Source organism: Pristiophorus japonicus, chromosome 2, assembly GCF_044704955.1.
Source record: "Pristiophorus japonicus isolate sPriJap1 chromosome 2, sPriJap1.hap1, whole genome shotgun sequence".
NCBI classification, from domain to species: Eukaryota; Metazoa; Chordata; class Chondrichthyes; family Pristiophoridae; genus Pristiophorus; species Pristiophorus japonicus.
In genome coordinates this window covers 210739967-210766921 of record NC_091978.1, presented here as the reverse complement: position 1 = coordinate 210766921, position 26955 = coordinate 210739967, and the positions used below count along the sequence as shown (strand labels likewise).

The 26955-nt window shown below is 44.5% G+C and overlaps 1 protein-coding gene across 9 annotated transcripts in view; it reads right to left on the bottom strand.

The window, feature by feature from the left end:
- Positions 1-1025: 1025 nt before the first annotated feature.
- LOC139243687 (LIM domain-binding protein 2) overlaps positions 1026-26955 on the bottom strand; it is a 776895-nt gene continuing 750965 nt past the window's right edge. For all 9 annotated transcript variants that reach the window (XM_070870836.1, XM_070870833.1, XM_070870835.1 and 6 more), the window contains one exon: positions 1026-1783. In XM_070870836.1, coding sequence (XP_070726937.1) covers positions 1553-1783 — 231 coding nt within the window. In that variant the 3' untranslated portion in view covers positions 1026-1552. The remainder of the gene's footprint in view (positions 1784-26955) is intronic.

Sequence of the window (26955 nt, the reverse complement as noted above, 5' to 3'; positions counted from 1 at the left end):
GATGTTGTGTGAGTTGGAGGCTGATGGTGTTCCTACAACATTGGTTCTCTTGTCCTTTTCAGTGATAGAGGTCACATGGGAGGGGAGTGCTGTCGAAGTAACCTGGGTGAGTTGCCATTTGACACAAACATCTGACTAGATTCTAACAGTAATGAACTTACAAACTGTGAAACAGCACTGACAAAGATACAAAACAAGTGTCAAAACTCCAAAAATGTCACCTTGGATGTCCTTCCTTCTCCATGCATCCTCAGTGTTCGAGATTCATTGCTCTGTCCGACTGTTTTTTCTCCTGGTTCTTAAAACGGTGGAACTCCTCATCTGTCTCACTCTTCAAATTCCTACAATCTACAGGCTTTTAAAGTCCAAGCTTTGTGCTACCTACTTGTTAATTTACCTTGGTTCTCATCTCCCACTATCCTATGGGCCCTGGCCCTTCACTTCGGTTTCACAATTTAAAAAAATGTAACAGAATTATAATGCCCAATATGATCGTGTTTTCTTCATCAACTTGGAAAGATTATCTGCCACAAGTGGTGTTGTTACAGCTTACTGTTCTGGTATTTGACTTTGCTGTCAATATGAGCAAATTACACATGGATCTGTACTGTACTTAATGTCCACATATTTAACTACGAGTGTTTCCAGTTTCTAAAAAAAACACAGCTGGAATTTCACTGTAGAAAACTTAGCGGCATTGTCAGTAAATGTGTTGGACTATAAATCTGTGAATGTTACATACAAAATATGAACCATTTTTTCCCCTTAAGTCAACAGTATCCAATTCATTATGTGTGCTGCTTTTTTATTTTTAGCTTCAGCATGAAGAGTTAGATTACGAGGGTTCAAATACAGGATGTTCTCGCATTTCTGCAGTACACATCAATAAATTACTCATATTACAAGAGAAAAGAAACAGAGGCGTGTGTCAGTTTACTAATACATTATAATTTTTCTGCACAAATCCTGTACTAGATTTAGTGGAAAATTCGACAACAGTGATTAACCACTGTCAGACATGTGCATTCATGTTACCACTGTTTATTGGCACACTTAATTAATGGCAAAGCATACATAAAATACATCCGTATAATGACACAAAGACTCATTTCTAAGTTTCACATATTGTGCTGAACATTTATGTGAATGAAATAGTTTCTGCTCTAAATCATCTGTTAGACCCCTTACAAAAAGCTTACATAAATACACAAGCAAAAGTTGGACCAGCACAGGTTCCTGCAAAACCCGAATATAAATGATAATCACTACCAGAGTTCCATGATAGCAACTGCTCAAACTTAGGTACAATTCAAAAAAACCACAAACCTGTCATACTAAGATGCTCACAAAATATAATGGGTTGCATGGCTTATAATACCAGCTGGGTTTTTTTAAAGCTTTAAATATGAACTCACTAAATTAAAATAATGGTCTTAATATTTCAATACTGCTGAATGCAGACATTTTCAAACAAGAGACCTTCAGGTGCAGCCTGGAGAAAGAAGGGGCGAAAAGCACAAAAGTTTATCATAAAAAGAGTGATATGTTCTGTTTATTGAGAGGCTTGTGGTGTGGGATTTTCTGATTTACTCTCCTGACTAGACTGGGCTTTGCTGTTCCAGGGGCTGTTACTTCCCAGTGCAGGAGAGTTATTGAAATCTTCCTCGTCATCAATGCCATTTGCTGCATCGTACTGCGTATTCTCTAATCGAGTGATCAGTCGCTCGTCCTCATCCCCAAACTCTCCACCCATCAGTGTCGGTTCACCCACCACCATAACATCCTATAACAGGAATAGACAGTCATGTGGTAAAACACTGCAGAAATTTTGTTTGAATACCTAAGATTGTAGTGCAATTGCAGGAATACGGGTGAGTCAAGTGAACATGTATCATATGGATTTGATTGACTAGTCAAGAACAAACTTTATTCTTTATTTATCCAACTTGTCCTCAATTTGGCAACAAAGCTCAAATCTGTCAACTAACTTTTACTTGCAATTTAGCAAGACTGTATTGTATGTGTGAAGTTAATTACTCCTATTCTATCAAATGTTAAACAATCAGATACAACAGCTCCTAATCTTTAACATTTTACACTATTATTTTTAACTCATCTTAACCATTTGCCACAATGACCTATAGGTAGAAGTAAAATTTGATGTAGCATTGCAAGAAGCAAAAATACTGTGCAGTGACCACTAGATGGTGCCTTTGTACTATTTATAATATATTGTAACACTATAATGTAAGAAAAAGATCATAGAGATCAGAGAACAAATGCTGATCAAATATAGAACACATATCATTGGCGATTTACCAGGTCTGCTATCACTTGATGGTCGTCCATACATCATCACTACCCAATGTGTATCCTCTTGTTGCAAACCAGTTGTTGCAAATGACACAAAGTTGGACAGCAAATGAAATAAAGCTGTAGTGTTTTCTTGATAGTAAACTTCCCCCAAGATGGGTGGGAGGGGATCGGGGGTTAAACGGTCAAATGTGCGAAACGTGATGGTAACCTGCTGTGCACGTTGCTGTTTTTACGGCGACGGGTTTTGTGGCATCCAAGTGTTCCACCATGGAGAGGCGGGACACTTCATTAACGTTTTTAAATCGGGCTCCCATAGTGCATTTGGGAGCCTGATTTAAAATTCATGCTTGTTCCATAGATTTCCCAGAAGTCGGGTTACCTGACAGTGAAAGGGAGATGGGAACTACTGGATCTACAAAGTAAGAGTCTTTTCCAGCAGTGCTGCCCTGGCTCCTCAAGGAAGCCTTCGGCCTCCCCTCTGCCAATACTGGCCTCTCTCTTCCTCTCCCCATTTCCTCATGCCCTGCTGCGATGTCTGCCCTCCCTTTATCCCGCCACCTAGGAACATAGGAACAGGCGTAGGCCATTCAGTCCCTCGAGCCTGCTCTGCCATTTAATGAGATCATGGCTGATCTGCAACCTAACTCCATATACCCTCCACTGGCCCATATCCCTTATTATCTTTGGTTATGCTATCAATCTCCGATTTTAAATTAACAATTAGTCTAGAATCAATTGCCATTTGCGGAAGAGAGTTCCAAACTTCTACCATTTTTTTGTGTAGAAATGTTTCCTAATTTCACTCATGAAAAGTCTGGCTCTAATTTTTAGACTATGCCCCCGAGTCCTAGAAGCCCCAACCAGTGGAAATAGTTTATCTCTATCTACCCTATCTGTTCCCCTTAATATCTTGAAAACTTTGATCAGATCACCCCTTAATCTTCTAAATTCTAGGGAATACAACATTAATTTGTGTAATCGGTCCTCGTAACTTAACCCTTAAAGTCTGGGTATCATTCTAGTAAACCTACACTGCACACCCTCCAAGGCCAATATATCCTTCCTAAGATGTGGTGCCCAGAACTGAACACAGTACTCCAGGTGTGGTCTAACCAAGGCTTTGTATAGTTACAGCATGACTTCTACCCTCTTGTATTCTAGTCCTCTAAATATAAAGGCCAGCATTCCATCAGCCTTTTTGATTATTTTCAGTATCAGTTCATGATGTTTTAATGATCTATGTACCTAGAAACCCAAGTCACTTTGGATCTCCACTGTTTTTCGCCTTTCACCATTTAGAAAGTATCCTGTTCTATCCTTTTTAGGTCCAAAGTAGAGGACCTCGCATTTGCCTACATTGAAATCCATTTGCCATAGTTTTGCCCATTTACTTAATTTGTCAATATCCCGTTTTAATTTTATGCTTTCATCTATACTGCCTACAATTACACCTATCTTTGTGTCATTGGAAAATTTGGATATATGGCTTTCTATGCCATCATCTAAGTCATTAATAAATACTGTGAATAGTTGAGGCCCCAACACAGATCCCTGCTGAACACAAGTCACATCCTGTCAATTTGAGTACCTACCCATTATCCCTACTCTCTGTCTCCTGCTACTCAGCCAATTTCCTAACCAGGTCAATAATTTGTCCTCAATTTTATGGGCTTCTACCTTAGTTAACAGACTCTTATTTGGGACTTTATCAAATGCCTTCTGGAAGTCCATATAAATAACATCCATAAACATTCCCCTGTCCACTCCTTTAGTCACCTCTTCAAAAAAATTAAATCAGGTTTGTCAAGCATGATTTACCTTTCACAAATCCATGCTGGCTCTCTCTGAGCAACTGAAAATGTGAGTTCTTCAGTCACCCTATCCTTAATTATAGACTCTAGCAATTTCCCAACAACAGATGTTATGCTAACTGGTCTATAATTCCCTGGTTTTCCTCTCTCACCATTTTTAAATAGCAGAGTGACAGGCACAATTTTCCAATCTAAAGGAATGGTTCCTGAATCGAGAGAACTTTGGAAGATTATAGTTCGGGCATCTGCTACTTCCTTTATAATCCTGGGATGGAAACCATCTGGTCCTGGGGATTTGGCATCATTAGTGCCATTATTTTCTTCATTATTGTTATTTTACTTACATTCATTTTATTGAGTTCCTGTACCTGGATTACTTTCCTTGGGATTTCCGGTATGCTATCCTCTTTCTCTACTGTAAATACTGAGGCAAAGTAATTATTCAACATCCCTCCATTTCCTTATCATTGATAATATCACCGCTTTTAGTTTTTAAGGGGCCAACATTGCTCCTGACTACCCTCTTTTTCCGAATATAATTGTAAAAGAATTTTATGTTGATTTTGAATTCCTTGCAAGTTTCTTTTTTTCAGCTCTTATTATCTGTTTTGTGACCCTTTGCTGTTCTTTGTATCTTTCTCATTCGCCAGAATCTGCGCTATTTTGTGCATTTTTGTAGCTTTCTCTTTTCGTTTTCTTTAGTCATCCGTGGCTATTTTTTTTGGCAAGTAGAGCTCTTGCCCCTCAGGGGTTTAAACTGGTTCTGTATCACCTTATGTTCTTTTTTTGAACATCTCCCACTGATGATCTGTCATTTTACCTATTAACAGATTTGCCCAGTTTACTGTGGAAAGTCTCTGTCTCATCCCTTTGAAGTCAGCCTTACCCAAATCTAGAATCTTAGTAGCTGTTTCGCGTTTCTCCCTTTCAAATGCTACGTTGAACTTGATCATATTATGATCACTACTGGATAAATGTTCACGCACAGTTAGGCTGTTAACTAAATCTAGCTCATTACTAAATCTAATATGGCATGCCCCCTTGTTGCCTCGAGGACATATTGTTGTAGAAAACTATCCTGGACACACTCAAAAAATTCACTATCTTTCTGACAGGTGCTAGTCTTCTTATCCCAATCTATAAGTTAAAATCCTCCATTAAAACCACTCTGCCTTTGCTACACGCTTGTCTAATCTCTGCATTTATACACTCTAGCACTTCACAGTTGCTACCAGGTGGTCTTTACACAACTTCCACCACAGTCTTAAATCTTTTCCGATTTCTTAATTCTACCATTAAAGTCTCCACTGCTTGCTTACCTCTCGTTATATCCTCTCTTATTGTTGAAGTGATTTCATCCTTAATCACTAAGGCTACTCCTCCCCCTCTGCCATTTTCCCTGCCGCAATGGCTGACCTTCCGTCCCCTCGCTTGGGGTTGGTCCTTTGTTGGATCCTCCTGCCAATGGTTTCCCCTAGCAGCTGTCGGCCAGGCTGAATGTGACCATTTGCCGGGTGGGAAATCGATCCAAAAAATGATAATGAGGTCCTGATAAGTTTGGCAAGACGCTCGTCCCCGGCCTTGCCAGATTCTTCAGCTGTTTCATCCTCCCCCACACCCTTCCTGCCTCCCTCTAAATATCGGGACTCTATGCTAAAATAATTCAAGTCAGCATCTCCAGGTGATGATGTAGAAAAAGAAAAAAAAATCTTAATGTAGCGAGAACCAACCTTCATAATAACACACAATAGTAACAGCCTCTTCTGAACAAAACCAGTGTAGATATAATGGCCCTGAACTTGGTGGAAGCTAAGTTCTGCCCAAGTGCCGCTGAGCTACCCGACGGTACTTTGGGCGGGAGTCTCCTGGAAAAGTCCTGGAAAGACCACCCAGCAGCAATTAAACGATGCCCGCCATGAATCTGGGTGGCAGTAGGCGGAACGTCCCAATCTCGGCGCCAAATGCAATCCTCGGCAAAGTACCGCCGAGGATTGAGTCGGGCCCAGGGAGGGGGGGTGTGGGAGCATATAAAATTAAAAATGTCCCCCCCAAAAAGCACTGGAAAACCTTCAGGGGACCCCATCCACCTGAATCACTGGAAAAAAAATAAATAAAAGAAGTTTACTTACTTTTTTTTGCAGGTCTTCATATTTACCATTGAGGTTTGACCTGCCTCCATGCAGCGGTCCTTCCCCCTGTTGCAGCAGACTCCCGCCCGGAGGAATCTGCCAGCTCGGCGGGCAGGAGGACACTTACGTGAGTTGCGCGCCAGCAGGTGGTTCCCAGCAATATTCCCTCCCCGCCGGCGGGAGGCCTCACCAAACTCGCTCGGAGGGGAGACTGCCCAGAAAGCTCGGCGGCAGACGGTGGCAGCGGGCACAAGCGGGGGGTGAGTCCACCAAGTTCGGCCCCAATAACTTTTAATTATTTTTAAAAGCTAGAGATAGGGTCTGCAAACTTCACCTTATTAAAGTTTTTTGAGGATGTAAATAGCAGGGTAGATAAAGGGTGAACAGTGAATGTAGTATATTTGGATTTCCAAAAGGCATTCAATAAGGCATAAAAGGTTGCTATGGAAGGTAAGGGCTCATGGGGTTGAGGGTAATATATTAGCATGGATAGAGGATTGGTTAATGGACAGAAAACAGAGAGTAAGGATAAACGGGAAATTTCTGGTTGACAGGCTGTAACTAGTGAGATGCTGTAAGGATCAGTGCTTGGGCCTAAGCTATTTACAATCTATATTAATGACTTACATGAAGGGACAAAGTGCAATGTATCAAAGTTTGCTGATGATACAAAGCTAGGTGGGAAAGTAATCTGTGAGGAGAACACAAAAGGCCTGCAAAGAGATTTAGACAGACTAAGTGAGTGGGCAAAAAGGGCCACTGTACAGCAAAATTCTAAAAGGAAAAAAGGGTGTTAAAAAAACAAGCCTGAAGACTTTCTGTCTTAATGCAAGGAGTATCCGTAATAAGGTGGATGAATTAACTGTGCAAATAGATGTTAACAAATATGATGTGATTGGGATTACGGAGACATGGCTCCAGGATAATCAGGGCTGGGAACTTAACATCCAGGAGTATTCAACATTCAGGAAGGATAGAATAAAAGGAAAAGGAGGTGGGGTAGCATTGCTGGTTAAAGAGGAGATTAATGCAATAGTTAGGAAAGACATTAGCTTGGATGATGTGGAATCTATATGGGTAGAGCTGCAGAACACCAAAGGGCAAAAAATGTTAGTGGGAGTTGTGTACAGACCTCCAAACAGTAGTAGTGATGTTGGGGAGGGCATCAAACATGAAATTAGGGGTGCATGCAATAAAGGTGCAGCAGTTATAATGGGTGACTTTAATATGCACATAGATTGGGCTAGCCAAACTGGAAGCAATACGGTGGAGGAGGATTTCCGAGAGTGCATACGGGATGGTTTTCAAGACCAATATGTTGAGGAACCAACTAGGGGGGAGGCCATCTTAGACTGGGTGTTGTGTAATGAGAAAGGATTAATTAGCAATCTCGTTGTGCGAGGCCCCTTGGGGAAGAGTGACCATAATATGGTGGAATTCTGCATTAGGATGGAGAATGAAACAGTTAATTCAGAGACCATGGTCCAGAACTTAAAGAAGGGTAACTTTAAAGGTATGAGGCTTGAATTGGCTAGGATAGATTGGCGAATGATACTTAAGGGGTTGACTGTGGATAGGCAATAGCAGACATTTAGAGACCGCATGGATGAACTACAACAATTGTACATTCCTGTCTGGCGTAAATATAAAAAAGGGAAGGTGGCTCAACTGTGGCTATCAAGGGAAATCAGGGATAGTATTAAAGCCAAGGAAGTGGCATACAAATTGGCCAGAAATAGCAGCGAACCCGGGGACTGGGAGAAATTTAGAACTCAGAAGAGGAGGACAAAGGGTTTGATTAGGGCAGGGAAAATGGAGTACGAGAAGAAGCTTGCAGGGAACATTAAGACGGATTGCAAAAGTTTCTTTAGATATGTAAAGAGAAAAAGGTTAGTAAAGACAAACGTAGGTCCCCTGCAGTCAGAATCAGGGGAAGTCATAACAGGGAACAAAGAAATGGCAGACCAATTGAACAAGTACTTTGGTTCGGTATTCACTAAGGAGGACACAAACAACCTTCCGGATATAAAAGGGGTCAGAGGGTCTAGTAAGGAGGAGGAACTGAGGGAAATCTTTATTAGTCGGGAAATTGTGTTGGGGAAATTGATGGGATTGAAGGCCGATAAATCCCCAGGGCCTGATGGGCTGCATCCCAGAGTACTTAAGGAGGTGGCCTTGGAAATAGCGGATGCATTGACAGTCATTTTCTAACATTCCATAGACTCTGGATCAGTTCCTATGGAGTGGAGGGTAGCCAATGTAACCCCACTTTTTAAAAAAGGAGGGAGAGATAAAACAGGGAATTATAGACCGGTCAGCCTGACCTCAGTTGTGGGTAAAATGATGGAATCAATTATTAAGGATGTCATAGCAGCGCATTTGGAAAGGTGACATGATAGGTCCAAGTCAGCATGGATTTGTGAAAGGGAAATCATGCTTGACAATTCTTCTGGAATTTTTTGAGGATGTTTCCAGTAGAGTGGACAAGGGAGAACCAGTTGATGTGGTATATTTGGACTTTCAGAAGGCTTTCGACAAGGTCCCACACAAGAGATTAATGTGCAAAGTTAAAGCACATGGGATTGGGGGTAGTGTGTTGACGTGGATTGAAAACTGGTTGTCAGACAGGAAGCAAAGAGTAGGAGTAAATGGGTACTTTTCAGAATGGCAGGCAGTGACTAATGGGGTACCGCAAGGTTCTTTGCTGGGGCCCCAGCTGTTTACATTGTACATTAATGATTTAGACGAGGGGATTAAATGTAGTATCTCCAAATTTGCAGATGACACTAAGTTGGGTGGCAGTGTGAGCTGCGAGGAGGATGCTATGAGGCTGCAGAGTGACTTGGATAGGTTAGGTGAGTGGGAAAATGCATGGCAGATGAAGTATAATGTGGATAAATGTGAGGTTATTCACTTTGGTGGTAAAAACAGAGAGACAGACTATTATCTGAATAGAAACATAGAAAATAGGTGCAGGAGTAGGCCATTCGGCCCTTCTAGCCTGCACCGCCATTCAATGAGTTCATGGCTGAACATTCAACTTCAGTACCCCATTCCTGCTTTCTCGCCATACCCCTTGATCCCCTCCATACCCCTTGATCCCCCTGGTGACAGATTAGGAAAAGGGGAGGTGCAACGAGACCTGGGTGTCATGGTACATCAGTTGGCATGCAGGTACAGCAGGCGGTTAATAAAGCAAATGGCATGTTGGCCTTCATAGCGAGGGGATTTGAGTACAGGGGCAGGGAGGTGTTGCTACAGTTGTACAGGGCCTTGATGAGGCCACACCTGGAGTATTGTGTACAGTTTTGGTCTCCTAACTTGAGGAAGGACATTCTTGCTATTGAGGGAGTGCAGCGAAGGTTCACCAGACTGATTCCCGGGATGGTGGGACTGACCTATCAAGAAAGACTGGATCAACTGGGCTTGTATTCACTGGAGTTCAGAAGAATGAGAGGGGATCTCATAGAAACATTTAAAATTCTGACGGGTTTAGACAGGTTAGATGCAGGAAGAATGTTCCCAATGTTGGGGAAGTCCAGAACCATTGGTCACAGTCTAAGGATAAGGGGTAAGCCATTTAGGACCGAGATGAGGAGAAACTTCTTCACCCAGAGAGTGGTGAACCTGTGGAATTCTCTACCACAGAAAGTTGTTGAGGCCAATTCACTAAATATATTCAAGAGGGAGTTAGATGAAGTCCTTACTACTCGGGGGATCAAGGGGTATGGCGAGAAAACAGGAAGGGAGTACTGAAGTTGCATGTTCAGCCATGAACTCATTGAATGGCGGTGCAGACTAGAAGGGCCGAAAGGCCTACTCCTGCACCTATTTTCTATGGTTCTATGTTTCTATGTGACAGATGAAATATAATGTGAGGAAATATGACGTTATTCATTTTACATAAGAACATAAGAATTAGGAACAGGAGTAGGCCATCTAGCCCCTCGAGCCTGCTCCGCCATTCAACAAGATCATGGCTGATCTGGCCGTGGACTCAACTCCACTTACCCGCCCGCTACCCGTAACCCTTAATTCCCTTATTGGTTAAAAATCTATCTTGGTAGGAAGAATAGAAAAACAGAATATTTTTTAAATGGTGAGAAACTATTAAATGTTGGTGTTCAGAGATTTAGGTGTCCTTGTATAGGAAACACAGAAAGTTAGCATGCAAGTACCGCAAACAATTAGGACAGCAATTTGCATGTTGGGCTTTATTGCAAGGGGGTTGGCGTACAAGACAAAGGAAGTCATAGTACAATTGTACAGGTCTCTGGTGAGACCACACCTGGAGTACTGAGCACAATTTTGACTGAATTTCACCGCCCCCGCAGGGTTTGGGCGGCCGATTGAAAAAAATTGATTGGCCGTCGCAGTTGGGTACTTTTCCCTCCCTGAGCCATATTCAGCTCGGGTGCGGGGGGGGTTTGAGCAGTGCTCACTTCCGTTGGAAACGGCAAGTTGAAGCCAAAGTAAAGGATGATTTCCAGCATTGAGCTCAGCAGCGTGCGGGCTGCTGAAAAGCAGCAAGGATAGGGATTTTCAGCTACAAAAAGGTCGGAGTTCTTCAGGCAGTGCCCCCGGGAGGTATTCGAATCAGTGTTCGAACGTGACACTGCTGGAGTTTTGCGGCGATTGGGGCCCTTTGGGAGAGAAATAGTTTTATTAATTTTAGTGCTTTTATGTCAGACTCCATCATCTGCAGTATTTAGGTTTTCATATAGTTTTATTAATTGTTTTGGCTCCATTAAATCTGCTGAGTGCTGCTCAGAGGTTTGCACATACTTTTGTACAACTTTCAGGTCTGACTCTTTAGTGGAGAGCTGTGGGCTGCAGAGAGATGCTTGGCAGGGTTCACCCTGAGGTTGGCAGGAGTGTTGGGAGGGCGACACCTGGTACACCTGCTCAGAAGCAGGGCGGCACGCAGGAGGAGGCATTGCCATCAGCACCGTGAAGACAGGCAGTGGGCAAGGGAGGCAGCAGCCATGATTCATTCTGCACCAGAACAGACTGCCTGCCATCTTGACCGGCCCAAATCAGAAATGCGGTTGGCTGCTTGGGGACAATGGATATCTCCTGTCCACTTGGCTGCTCACTCCACTGCGGAACCCCAGGACAGCGCCAGAGCATGTATACAATGACGCTCATTGTGCCACCAGGTGCATCACTGAGCTGTGGATAGGCATCCTTCAGCAGAGATTCCAGTGCTTGGACCGCACTGGTGGCACCTTGCAGTATTCTCCTCAAAGGGGCTCCATAATCGTCGTGGTCTGCTGCATGCTGCACAACCTGGCCATCTTGAGGGGACAGCCGCTGGAGATCGAGCCAGCAGTACCACCTGAGGAGGATGAGGAGACACAGCAGCAGGAGGAGTGTAGTATATGGATAAAGAGTCAGACTGAACACTGTGAGCTCAAAGTAAAGTGTGACCGTAGTCTTTTCTTGCAGGTCTCCAGAGTCCCTCTCCAACATGTGAAGCCTCTTTATATACCTGTGCTCCCAAGGGCTTATAGGATCCTTTGAGACTCCAGGGGATGAGCCCTCTGGTGGCTGTACAGAGTAAATGCAAGTTTACATATATAGCAAGGAGAATCCCCGTCGCCCCAGAGCTCGGAGGCGTTGTCCTCATTGCAACCCTGGAAGGGAGGTGCAGCTGCATCTCATAGCTGCTTGCTTCAGATAATCCTATCCACACATGACTCTTCAGCTCGCACTTTCAATGGCCATCGCAATGAGTGCCTTAACGCTGAATTGCCCATTCCCAGGTGAAACACCTGGCCAGATATATGTGTCAAAAATAAAGATGTATCCAATTATCAAAATCACTGCAAAAAAAGAACATAAAAATACTGTAATCATTTTTTACCCTTGTGCCTGGGATCTGGGAAGGCGGCTGTGGTTGTTGGCTGGGACCTACAGCACACCCTGGAACACCTCTGGGCTTGGAAGGACCGGGTGTAGACTGGCCAGCACCCTCATGGGAGGGTGCATCCTCACATATATGGAGGTGCCTCACCCCTCCCCTGCAATCTCCCTCCATGCATTATGTACTGCTTGTCTGCCAGGTCTCCCCACGTCAGGAAACAGTATTCTGTCCTCCACACCATCCATCAGTGTCTCCAGCTCCATATCAGTGAATCTGTTGGCTCTCCTTGTACCTCTTACACCAGCCATCCTTCCAACCTCCTTCCCCCCCTCAGGGCCTTGCTGCAAATCCTGGCCTTTAGCAGCTGGCTCGTTAGAAACCCTTACCTGCATGCTGAATTTCTCAGTGGTGATAACGCTCAAATTAAGACAGCCACACCGCTGAAAAATCCACTTTGGAAGGGTTCATTAGCGCTGGAACCTATTTGTTCACTTTTGGAGCTGAAGATGGGGTGGCTCAGCCACGAAAAAATTTTGGCGCTAATGGCCCCAAAAAGGTGGGGAGAGCACCAGCTTTCCAGCGGTACTGAATTTCGGGCCCTTGGTCTCCTTATCTGAGAAAGGACATACATGCCTTAGAGGCGGTGCAACAAAGGGTCACTGGATTGATCCCTGTGATGAGAGGGTTGTCCTATGAGGAAAGATCAAGTAGATTTGGACCTATACTCTCTGGAGTTTAGAAGAATGAGAGGTGATTTATTTGCAACATAGAAGATTCTGAGGAGATTGACAGGGTAGGTGCTGGGAGGTTTGGCCGAAGATTCCGCACTTTGTACGGACCCGGCGAGGCCTCGCAAAAGCCGGTTTTCGGGGCGAGATGCACATGCACCAAAAAACAGCTTTTCCGATCTGTCAAGATTTCTCTAGACAGATCCTCCACATTCCTGGGAGAAGGACACTCGCGCAGGAGAGATTGGGCTATTTGCCCAACTCATGCCCAGCGAATATCCTTCAAACTTTTATGCCTGGTAAAAGCAGGCGCTTAGCTTACTTTTGCCAGCGTAAGAGTTTTAAAACAAATAAAAATTGAATTTAATCATTGTTAAAAACCCTGTCCATTAAGGTAAGTTTAATTTTAACCTTAACGCACAAAAAACATTTCTCAAAAATATATAATTTTTCTAAAACATTTAATTACATTTAATTTCAATTAATTTTAAATATGTGAAATGTTTTTTTTATTTATTATGCTGTGTTTCTTATTTTTAGGAGGGTTTTCTCATTGATAGGCCGTACAAATGGAGATCCCATTTTTATCAATGAGAATACTACCTAGTGATTGGTGGTCCAGGCCCACGTGACTCCAGCATTTCCGTACGAACAGGGAAGTCATCTCCCCGTACGCTGAACATCGAATGACGGCCTCCAAATGGAATCGAAGGTGTCTCCGTGACTACCAAGTATTTTTGAAAAAAAATTTCAGGTCAGAGGCGTTCGTCCGAAGGAAGCCCCCGACCTCAATTTTCCCCCCATAGTTTCCCCTGGCTGGAGAATCTAGAACTAGGGGGCATAGTCTCAGGATAAGGGGTCAACCATTTAAGACTGAGATGAGGAGGAATTTATTCATTCAGAGGGTTGTGACTCTTGGAATTCTCTGCCCTAAAGGTGTATGGATGTTGAGTTGTTGAACATATTCTAGGTTGAAATAGATTGATCTTTGGACTCTAGGGGAATCAAGGGATATGGGGATCGGGCGGGAAAGTGGAACTGAGGTCGAAGATCAGCCATGATCTTACTGAATGGTAGAGCAGATTCGAAGGACCATATGGCCTACTCCTGCTCCTAATTCTTATGTAAAGTCCTGACCTCTACTCTAAAATTTTCCCTGATAACTTGGCCCAAAGTGGAATATCATCTTGTGGGGATCCTTACTCCTCTTATCAGATACACACACTTCTTACTGTGATTTATGTTGTACATCTCTTCCAATTTAAATTTCCATTGACTTGAAGCGATATCATTCATTTCACACTATCACCCAAAATAAAAATTACCCCCATTACGTCTGGTTCTGGACATCCTATTTTTAGAAGGATTGTCAAAGTCACAAAAAAGATGCAGCAGAGATACTACGATGACTTCAGGGATTAGAGATGTGAGACGAGAGAAACTTTATCTCTTTTAATTAGAGAAGAGATCTGATTCAGGTCATCAAAATTATCAACTGTTAAGATAAATAGGGAAAAACTGGTCAGTAACGAGAGGCTGAATTGTGCGGTTAAATTGTATGATTCTATATTTCTAGTCTTTAAACAGCAAGAAAAACTGTCATTCCACAATGATGTGAATGTAATAAGAATGACGTTCATATCATTTCCATGTATTTTTTAAAAGTTGTTTATTTTTTTCCTCCTTCTATCCTAACATGTTCTCCACAAGAATTTCTGGACGTTTTTGGATGAGACGTTAAACCGAGACCCCGTCTGCTCTCTCAGGTGGACAAAAAAGATCACATGGCACTATTTCAAAGAAGAGCCAAGGAGTTATCCCTAGTGTTTTGGCCAATATTTATCCCTCAATCAACATCACTAAAATAGATTATCTGGTCATTATCATATTGCTGTCTGTGGGAGCTTGCTTTGTGCAAATTGGTTGCCATGTTTCCTACATTACAACAATGACTACACTTCAAAAAGTACTTCATTGGCTGTAAAGCGCATTGGGACATTCGGTGGTCGTGAACGGTGCTATATAAATGCAAGTTCTTTTATCTTTCTTTAAGAATTTACTTTCAGCTTTGTTTGTGCAAGTCAACATATGAGAGCTAGGATGTGTGTAAGAAAGCACACTGTGATTTACCCTTCAATTTACCATCCTTCCTTGTGAGAGGTGCCTGGCCTTCATTCAATGCAACTCCTATGGTGTCACAGTTGAAATTGGTAACTCATTGGCCCTGAAATTCCGGTATCCCCAGGTCCGTACGGAGTGTGTATGGACCCGGGAAGGCATCGGAAAAGCCGGTTTTCAATGCGCAATGCGCATGCGCTGAAAACCGGCTTTTCCAATCTGTCAAGTTTCTGGCTTGACAGATGCCACATCTCGGGGAGAAGAACATTCCCACGGCAGAGATTGGGCTATTTGCCCATCTCTTGCCCTGCGAATGTCCTTAAATCTCTTGCACCGGGTAAAAGCAGGCACATAGCCTACTTTTACCAGGTAAGAGTTTAAAAACATATCAAAAACATATTAAAATAACATTTAAAAGTGCATATTTATGTTAAAAACCCTGCCCACTCAGGTAATTTTAATTTAAACCATAATTAAAACTTTTTTTAAATCAGCAAATATTTTTTTTTCAAAAACATTTCTATCAACTTTAATTTCTATAATGTATTTATGTGAGGTGTTTTTAAAAATGTTTTATATAGTGTTTGGGTGTTCGGGGGAGGGGTTCTCAGTCATAGTAATAGGAGTTTCGGACTTACGAAACTCCTATTACTATGAATGAGAAAATACTTTTGCGTGATTGGGTGTCCAGGCCCACATGATGCCTACGGACGTCCCAAGAAGAGGAGGCCTCAGGACTGGGATCGCTGGTGAGCGTTTGACCAAAAGGTAAGTGCGCATCTTTTCTCCTATTTTTAGTCGAATGCCCGCGGGAAGAAGAACCGGGGATTTCAGGGCCATTAGTGTGGCATCACGTCATGAATGGCACAGTACACAGGCATAATGTGGAATAACTGATTGGAACCAACTAATACAAAGGAGAAAAACTAGTTTACGTGTTGTCATAAGGAAATATCCACTTGCAAACATGGTTTTCAACAGGCTAAAAAAAAAATCAGTAAAACACAAACTCAGCCTTTGTTATGACAAACAGCCTCTCTCTTTCTGTAAAAAAAATCATTTATTAATGTTATTTGCATTCTCTCCTGCATTAGTTAATATTTTGAAGGTTAAAATAAATAAAGCAAACACACTAGCTCGTGATCACAGGGCTGGTGTGGAGGTGAGGGGATAAGAGGGGTAGATTATTAACATTCTGCACTGCTACAAATGCCCAGGAGTGAGATTCAGCATCTCTTTGGGAATGATTAACTGCTGAACAGGTTTGTTTGTATAAGCCATCAGCTTGTTCCCATAGTTGGCTTGATGCTCAATCCTCCAGCCACCAGCAATCTACTGTTTGTTCCACTGCTTGATTACTGTAATTAATTTAGGTAAAGTTTTTTTTAAGATAACAATGCACATACTGATGAGATAATTTGCATAGGTAATTAAGTAATTAGCAAAATCCTGCTGATTGCCAACAAGCCTTAAATTTACCATCTGTTACCAAAGAGTCTGTCACCTATAAACATATTGAAACTGTACTACAGTCTGTGCAGAAAATGTTCCAATATGCCCAGCTGTTACAATAAACAGGATGTCAGCATGGAGGAAGACAGCCACTTACTAATTACCAATACACTGATGAATAAACCTACTCATCTCATTAACAGAAAGAAAAACTAATACATGTGGGCAAGCAAGCGCTGCGTCTAATCAGGAAAATATACAGGGACAATGTTATAAAAATAAATTATGTAAACAAAAGACTTTTAAAGAATACAAACTGGAAAAATAAACAAGTACATGGAAGGCCTGTTGCTGTCAATAATACCAATTGGTTCAGACAAATACTCCCCTGCAGAGGGCAGTATCACAGCCTGCAACTGAGCCTCAGCATAGAATCATTTTACAATCAAAAACAGATTAAAAATCCTTCTTTTGTGGAATCGCTAATGACTCATCATGACGTACCATTTCCTATTCCAACTTATTCCCAGTGCGTCAAAACTGCAACTTCCCACCTTCAGTCTTCCTTCCACCTACAATGTACCGATATTTATAACCCAAGCTTGATGTCCATTGACTAATGGCACTTGATTTAATTCTTGTTTCTCCCTTGCTGGTGCATTGTACTGTGGGTCTTGGTCTCTCACCTCGGTTTCTCAATAATAAAAAGACTGGTGTAGAATGAGAAATGTAATTGCAATTTATTCACTTTTAGTAGATTTCCCATCATTTTATGTGCTTATTTTACAGAACTGGCAGACAGGAAGTAAAGAGTAGGAGTAAATGGGTACTTTTCAGAATGGCAGGCAGTGACTAATGGGGTACCGCAAGGTTCTGTGTTGGGGCCCCAGCTATTTACATTGTACATTAATGATTTAGACGAGGGGATTAAATGTAGTATCTCCAAATTTGCGGATGACACTAAGTTGGGTGGCAGTGTGAGCTGCGAGGAGGATGCTATGAGGCTGCAGAGTGACTTGGATAGGTTAGGTGAGTGGGCAAATGCATGGCAGATGAAGTATAATGTGGATAAATGTGAAGTTATCCACTTTGGTGGTAAAAACAGAGAGACAGACTATTATCTGAATGGTGACAGATTAGGAAAAGGGGAGGTGCAGCGAGACCTGGGTGTCATGGTACATCAGTCATTGAAGGTTGGCATGCAGGAACAGCAGGCGGTTAAGAAAGCAAATGGCATGTTGGCCTTCATAGCGAGGGGATTTGAGTACAGGGGCAGGGAGGTGTTACTACAGTTGTACAGGGCCTTGGTGAGGCCACACCTGGAGTATTGTGTACAGTTTTGGTCTCCTAACCTGAGGAAGGACATTCTTGCTATTGAGGGAGTGCAGCGGAGGTTCATCAGACTGATTCCCGGGATAGCGGGACTGACATATCAAGAAAGACTGGATCAACTGGGCTTGTATTCACTGGAGTTCAGAAGAATGAGAGGGGATCTCACAGAAACGTTTAAAATTCTGACGGGTTTAGACAGGTTAGATGCAGGAAGAATGTTCCCCGTTGGGGAAGTCCAAAACCAGGGATCACAGTCCAAGGATAAGGGGTAAGCCATTTAGGGCCGAGATGAGGAGAAACGTCTTCACCCAGAGAGTGGTGAACCTGTGGAATTCTCTACCGCAGAAAGTTGTTGAGGCCAATTCACTAAATATATTCAAAAAGGAGTTAGATGTCGTCCTTACTACTAGGGTGATCAAGGGGTATGGCGAGAAAGCAGGAATGGGGTACTGAAGTTGCCATGAACTCATTAAATGGTGTGCAGGCTCGAAGGGCCGAATGATCTACTCCTGCACCTATTTTCTATGTTTCTATGTTTTTAACCCACACAACTATCTCATGTCAAAAGTGTGTTCTAAAGTGATGTGCGCTACAATAGCAAGAGTATTTTAGGGGAATCTAGTAGCCTGCTTATGCTCTATAGCAGAGACAGTACCTTTTCTTTCTCTGTATCAACATCCTGATCAATATGTAAGCGGACTCTAAAGGTTCACAGCTCACTGTAGCTTCTGCTCCACAAATGTGATGTAGCTGCCGCACCTGATGCTTCCTCTTCTTGCTTTAACCAGGACTTCTGCAACATTCAAGGCATCTCTTTAAATCTTGGCTCAGTGGTAGCACTCTTGTCCCTGAGTCATAAAGTTATGGGTCTAGAGATCCCAGCATATAAACTAGGCTAACACATCAGCGCAGTACTGAGGGAGTTGAAGGTGCTATATTTCAGATGAGATGTTAAACCGTATCCCGTCTGCCTGTTTAGGTGGAAGCAATTGATCCCACAGTACCATTTGAAGAAGTGGTGTCCTGGCCAACATGATCCCTCAGCCATCACCACAAAAATAGATTAATTGGTTATCTAGCCACGTTGCTATTTGAGGGGTCTTCCTGTGTGCCAATTATCTGCTACGCTACCTACAAAACAGCAGCAACAACATTTCAAAAGGAATTAATTAGATTTTTAAAAATTAATTCATGGGCTGTGGGTGCCGCCGGCAAGGCCAACATTTATTGCTCATCCCCTAATTGCCCTTAAGAAGGTGGTCGTGAACTTCCTTCTTGAACCACTACCAGTCTATGTAGTGTAGGTACTCTCACAGTGCTGTTAGGGTGTGAGTTCCAGGATTTTCTTTCAAGTCAGGATGGTGTGTGACTTGGAGGGGATCTTGCAGGTGGCGATATTCCCATGCGCCTGCTGCCCTTGTCCTTCTAGATGGTAGTGGTCACGGGTTTGGGAGGTGCTGTCGAAGGAGCCTTGGCAAGTTGCTGCAGTACATCTTGTAGATGGTATACACTTCCGCTACGGTGCGCCGGTGGAGGACGGGGTGAATGTTTTAGGTGGTGGATGGGGTGCCAATCAAGCGGGTTGCTTCGTCCTGTACTGTGTCAAGCTTCTTGAGAATTGTTGCAGATGCACTCATCCAGGTAAGTGGAGAGTATTCCATCACACCCGTGACTTGTGCCGAGTAGATGATGGAAAGGCTTCGGGAGTCAGAAGGTGAGTCACTCACTGCTGAATATGCAACCTCTGACCTGCTCTTGTAACCACAGTATTTATGATGCTGGTCCAGTTAAAATTTTGGTCAATGGTGATCCCTAGGATGATGATGATGGCGGATTTGGCGATGGTAGTTCTGTTGAATGTCAAGAGGAGGTGGCTAGACTTTCTCTGGGTGGAGATGGTCAGTGCCTGGCACTTGTGTGGTATGAATGTTAATTGCCACTTATCAGCTCAAGACTGAATATTGTCCAGGTGTTGCTGCATCTAGGCACAGAATACTTCATTATCTGAGGAGTTGTGAATGGAACTTGTTCTGTCACAAATAAAGCAATGTGACTGAGTTCTGTAGACTTGATGAAGTGTGACCTTAGTCTCTTTATTCTGACTCTTGACTGCTGGCACAGCATGGGAGGCTTGCTTATAAGCAGTGCTCCCAAGGGATGCTGGGATCCCTTGGGACTCCAACAGATGCGCCCTCTGGTGGCGGTAGAATGCTGGTTACAAGGTGTTGCATACATAACATTACTCCCCGCCAAAGTCAATAGTACACTTATTTAGAGGGTGAGGCGATCTGGAGCCTTCCGCTCCCTATTCGATTGTCTCAACACAGGTGCAGGTGAGTTGATTGGGCTGCTGTGCAGCTGGCCTTGCTGGGCTGCTGGGGATGATGAGTTCAGCTTCATGGTCAACTGTGATGTCGGTTGCCACTTGTGTGTGTATCGGAGGGTCGAAGTTGGTGGTGTCCTCTTCAGGGTGCTCGTGGCTGCCTGTGAATCGCAATTTGGTTTGGTCCAAATGCCTTCTGCAAGTTAGTCCATTTGCAAATTTGACCTCAAACACCCTACTCCCTTCTTTGGCTACGACAGTGCCAGCAAGCCATTTGGGACCATGTCCATAGTTGAGTACAAATACAGGGTCATTGACTTCAATATCGCGTGACAAATTTGCGCGATCATGGTACATGTTTTGTTGATGCTGCCTGCCCGCGACATGATCATGGAGATCAGGGTGGACTAGTTTTGAGTGCCCTTTTCATGAGCGGTTTGGCAGGGGGAACCCCGATGAGCGAGTGGGGTCTGGTGCGGTAGCTGAGCAGGGCTCGGGACAGGCGAGTCTGCAGGAAGCCTTCCAACACAGATTTCAAGCTTTACTTGATGGTTTGGACTGCCCGTTCTGCCTGGCCGTTAGATGCGGGCTTGAACGGGGCAGATGTGACATGCTTGATCCCATTGTGGGTCATGAATTCCTTGAATTCAGCACTGATGAAGCACAGCCCATTGTCGCTGACCAGGACATCAGGCAGGCTGTGCATGGCAAACATGGCTCGTAGGCTTTCAATGGTGGCAGTGGATATGCTTACAGACATTATTACACACTCAATCCACTTTGAATAAGCATCCACAACAACCAAAAACAATTGCCTAGACATTGGCCAGTGAAGTCCACGTGGATCCTAGACCACGGTTTGGAGGGCCATGACCTAATTAGCGGTGCCTCCTTGGGTGCATTGCTCAGTTGAGAGCAATTGTTGCATTGGCGCACGCATGACTCCAAATCTGAATCAATGCCGGGCCACCACACATGGGATCTGACTATAGCTGTTATCATTACTATGCCTGGGTGGGTACTGTGTAGGTCACACATGAACGTTTCCCTGCCTTTCTTGGGCAAAACCATGCGATTACCCCACAAAAGACAGTCTGCCTGTATGGACATTTCGTCTTTGCGCCACTGGAACGGCTTGATCTCTTCATGCATCTCCGCTGGGACGCTGGACCAGCTCCCATGGAGGACACAGTTTTTTTTACAAGGGACAGAAAAGGATCCTGGCTGATCCAGGTCCTGATCTGGCGAGCTGTAACAGGTGACTTTTCATTTTCAAATGCATCCATCACCAAGAGCAAATCTGCAGGCTGTGCATTTCCAACCCGGTGATGGGCAATGGTAGCCGACTGAGAGCATCAGCACAGTTCTCAGTGCCTGGCCTGTGGCGAATTACATAGTTATATGCCGACAGCGTGAGTGCCCATTTTTGGATGCAAGCAGAGGCATTGGTATTAATACCTTTGCTCTCTGAGAATAGCGATTTGAGTGGCTTATGGTCAGCTTCTAACTTGAACTTAAGCCCAAACAGATACCGGTGCATTTTTTTCACCCCATAAATGCATGCCAGAGCTTCTTTTTCAATCATGCTGTAGGCCCTTTCGGTCTTGGACAAACTCCTGGACGCATAAGCGACCGGTTGCAATGTTCCCGATTCGTTAGCTTGTTGTAACACACACCCGACCCCGTATGAAGACGCATCACAAGTTAGCACTAAACGTTTACATGGGTCATACAGAATAAGCAGTTTGTTGGAACATAACAGATTTCTGGCTTTCTCAAAAGCAGTCTCTTGTGAGTTCCCCCATACCCAGTCATCTCCCTTGCTTGGCAATACATGTAGAGGTTTTAGCAAGGTGCTTAATCCTGGTAGGAAATTAACAAAATAATTGAGGAGTCCCAGGAATGACCGCAGCTCCGTCACGTTGTGTGGTCTCAGTGCGTTCTTGATGGCCTCCGTCTTGGCGCGGTGGATCTGTTGCCATCTGCTGTGATTCTTCTCCCTAAGAACTCGCCCTGTGGCGCCAGGAAAACACACTTTGAGCATTTCAACCTGAGTCCCACACGATCTAGCCGACTTAAAACCTCTTCCAGGTTCTGCAAGTATTCGATGGTGTCCCGACCTGTGATCAATATGTCATCCTGGAAAACCACTGTGCGTGGAACCGACTTTAGCAGACTCTCCATGTTCCTTTGAAAAATTGCTGCGGCCAATCGAATCCCAAACGGGCATCTATTGTAGATGAACAGACCTTTGTGCGTGTTGATGCAGGTGAGGCCTTTCGAAGATTCCGCCAGCTCCTGCGTCATGTAGGCCAAGGTCAGGTTCAACTTGGTGAACGTCTTCCCTCCTGCCAGCATCGCAAATAGGTCATCTGCCTTGGGTAGCGGGTACTGGTCCTGCAGCGAAAAACGGTTAATCGTTACTTTATAGTCCCCACAAATTCTGACTGTGCCATCGCCCTTGAGAACCAGAACAATTGGACTGGCCCACTCGTTGAACTCAACCGGCGCGATGATGTCCTCTCGTTGCAGGCTGTCCAGCTCAATCTCCACTTTCTCTCGCATCATGTATGGCACCGCACATGCCTTGTGGTGGATGGGTCGTGTACCGGGAACCAAGTGGATCTGCACCTTCACCCCAGAGAAACTTCTGATGCCTGGCTCAAACAACGACGAGAACTTGTTCAAAACCTGGGCACATGAGGCGTCGTCGACGGACGAAAGCGCTCGGATGTCGTCCCAGTTCCAGCGGATTTTTCCCAGCTAGCTTCTGCCGAACATTGTGGGGCCATCTCCTGGTACAATCCATAGTGGTAGTTCGTGCACCGCTCCATCATAGGAGACTTTTACTGCTGCACTGCCAATTACAGGGATCAGCTCTTTAGTGTAAGTTTTCAGCTTGGTGTCAATAGGGCTCAGCTTGGGCCTTTGTGCCTTGTTGCACCACAGCCTGTTGAAGGCCTTTTTGCTCATGATAGACTGACTCGCAATCCAATTCCATGGATACTGGAATTCCGTTCAGTCCAACTTTTAACATGATCGGTGGACATTTCGTGGTGAAGCTGTGTACCCCGTACACTTCTGCCTCCTCGGTTCGAGTCTCTAGTTCAGTTTGATCCGCCATGGATCGGTCTTCCTCTGCAACATGGTGGTTTGCAGGGTTTGCAGCTCGTCTGCACATTCGGTGGAGGTGTCCCATTGTTCCACAGCCTTTGCACACATAGTGTTTGAAGCGGCAGTGATGGGCTCGATAATCACCTCCGCAGCGCCGACAAGGTGATAATTGCCTCGCATTAACGCTTGATGACGGACTCTGAGTCATCTGAGGTTGAGGTCGTGCAGCTGCAGTCGTGTATGTTCTACCATATGCATTCCTGCCTGAAAACAACGTTTGTGTACAGTACTTGCCGATGCATCTTTATGTTGCGAAATTTGTTTGGTGTTATCGCTAGTGGACATAAATGTCTGGGCTATCATTATGACTTTGCTCAGATTCAGTGTTTCAACAGTCAATAGTTTGCGAAGGATAACCTCATGGCCAATGCCAAGCACAAAAAAGTTTTTTAGCATTTGCTTCAGGAATCCACCAAATTCGCAATGTCCTGCAAGGCGCCTTAGTTCGGCGATGTAGCTTGCTTCTTCCTGGCCTTCAAACCGTTGACATGTATAAAATCGATACCTTGCCATCAGAACACTCACCTTCGGATTTAGGTACTCCCGGACTACCGTACACAGTTCTTCATACGATTTGGTTGTTGGTTTCACCGGAGCAAGAAGATTCTTCATGAGGCCATAGGTTGTTGCTCCGCAGACGGTGAGGAGGATCGTCCTTCATTTGGCAGCGTTCTCATTCCCTTCCAGCTCGTTGGCCACGAAGTATTGGTCGAGTCGCTCCACGAAAGCTTCCCAATCGTCACCTTCTGAGAATTTCTCCAGGATACCAACAGTTCTCTGCATTTTTGCGTGATGGTTCATTATCTAATACTCATGGCCAGTTGTTAAGTCTCAAATAAAGCAATGTGACTGAGTACTTTAGATTGAGGAAGTGTGATCTTAGTCTCTTTATTCTGACTCCAGAGTGCTGGCACAGCAAGGGAGATCTGCTTATATGCAGTGCTCCCAAAGGATGCTGGGATCACTTGGGACTCGAACAGATGTGCCCTTTGGTGGAGGTAGAATGCTGGTTACAAGGTGTTGCATACATAACAGAACTGAACATAAGAACATAAGAAATAGGAGCAGAAATAGGCATTTGTCCCATTGAGTCTGCTCTGCCATTCAATAAGATCATGGCTGATCTGATCACGGACTCAGCTCCACTTCCCTGCCCGCTCCCCATAACTCTTTACTCCCTTATCGCTCAAAAATATGTCTATCTCCGCCTTAAATATATTCAATGACCCAGCCTCCACAGCTCTCTGGGGCATTGGTATTAATACCTTTGCTCTCTGAGAATAGCGATTTGAGTGGCTTATGGTCAGCTTCTAACTTGAACTTAAGCCCAAACAGATACCGGTGCATTTTTTTCACCCCATAAATGCATGCCAGAGCTTCTTTTTCAATCATGCTGTAGGCCCTTTCGGTCTTGGACAAACTCCTGGACGCATAAGCGACCGGTTGCAATGTTCCCGATTCGTTAGTTTGTTGTAACACACACCCGACCCCGTATGAAGACGCATCACAAGTTAGCACTAAACGTTTACATGGGTCATACAGAATAAGCAGTTTGTTGGAACATAACAGATTTCTGGCTTTCTCAAAAGCAGTCTCTTGTGAGTTCCCCCATACCCAGTCATCTCCCTTGCTTGGCAATACATGTAGAGGTTTTAGCAAGGTGCTTAATCCTGGTAGGAAATTAACAAAATAATTGAGGAGTCCCAGGAATGACCGCAGCTCCGTCACGTTGTGTGGTCTCAGTGCGTTCTTGATGGCCTCCGTCTTGGCGCGGTGGATCTGTTGCCATCTGCTGTGATTCTTCTCCCTAAGAACTCGCCCTGTGGCGCCAGGAAAACACACTTTGAGCATTTCAACCTGAGTCCCACACGATCTAGCCGACTTAAAACCTCTTCCAGGTTCTGCAAGTATTCGATGGTGTCCCGACCTGTGATCAATATGTCATCCTGGAAAACCACTGTGCGTGGAACCGACTTTAGCAGACTCTCCATGTTCCTTTGAAAAATTGCTGCGGCCAATCGAATCCCAAACGGGCATCTATTGTAGATGAACAGACCTTTGTGCGTGTTGATGCAGGTGAGGCCTTTCGAAGATTCCGCCAGCTCCTGCGTCATGTAGGCCAAGGTCAGGTTCAACTTGGTGAACGTCTTCCCTCCTGCCAGCATCGCAAATAGGTCATCTGCCTTGGGTAGCGGGTACTGGTCCTGCAGCGAAAAACGGTTAATCGTTACTTTATAGTCCCCACAAATTCTGACTGTGCCATCGCCCTTGAGAACCAGAACAATTGGACTGGCCCACTCGTTGAACTCAACCGGCGCGATGATGTCCTCTCGTTGCAGGCTGTCCAGCTCAATCTCCACTTTCTCTCGCATCATGTATGGCACCGCACATGCCTTGTGGTGGATGGGTCGTGTACCGGGAACCAAGTGGATCTGCACCTTCACCCCAGAGAAACTTCTGATGCCTGGCTCAAACAACGACGAGAACTTGTTCAAAACCTGGGCACATGAGGCGTCGTCGACGGACGAAAGCGCTCGGATGTCGTCCCAGTTCCAGCGGATTTTTCCCAGCTAGCTTCTGCCGAACATTGTGGGGCCATCTCCTGGTACAATCCATAGTGGTAGTTCGTGCACCGCTCCATCATAGGAGACTTTTACTGCTGCACTGCCAATTACAGGGATCAGCTCTTTAGTGTAAGTTTTCAGCTTGGTGTCAATAGGGCTCAGCTTGGGCCTTTGTGCCTTGTTGCACCACAGCCTGTTGAAGGCCTTTTTGCTCATGATAGACTGACTCGCAATCCAATTCCATGGATACTGGAATTCCGTTCAGTCCAACTTTTAACATGATCGGTGGACATTTCGTGGTGAAGCTGTGTACCCCGTACACTTCTGCCTCCTCGGTTCGAGTCTCTAGTTCAGTTTGATCCGCCATGGATCGGTCTTCCTCTGCAACATGGTGGTTTGCAGGGTTTGCAGCTCGTCTGCACATTCGGTGGAGGTGTCCCATTGTTCCACAGCCTTTGCACACATAGTGTTTGAAGCGGCAGTGATGGGCTCGATAATCACCTCCGCAGCGCCGACAAGGTGATAATTGCCTCGCATTAACGCTTGATGACGGACTCTGAGTCATCTGAGGTTGAGGTCGTGCAGCTGCAGTCGTGTATGTTCTACCATATGCATTCCTGCCTGAAAACGACGTTTGTGTACAGTACTTGCCGATGCATCTTTATGTTGCGAAATTTGTTTGGTGTTATCGCTAGTGGACATAAATGTCTGGGCTATCATTATGACTTTGCTCAGATTCAGTGTTTCAACAGTCAATAGTTTGCGAAGGATAACCTCATGGCCAATGCCAAGCACAAAAAAGTTTTTTAGCATTTGCTTCAGGAATCCACCAAATTCGCAATGTCCTGCAAGGCGCCTTAGTTCGGCGATGTAGCTTGCTTCTTCCTGGCCTTCAAACCGTTGACATGTATAAAATCGATACCTTGCCATCAGAATACTCACCTTCGGATTTAGGTACTCCCGGACTACCGTACACAGTTCTTCATACGATTTGGTTGTTGGTTTCACCGGAGCAAGAAAATTCTTCATGAGGCCATAGGTTGTTGCTCCGCAGACGGTGAGGAGGATCGTCCTTCATTTGGCAGCGTTCTCATTCCCTTCCAGCTCGTTGGCCACGAAGTATTGGTCGAGTCGCTCCACGA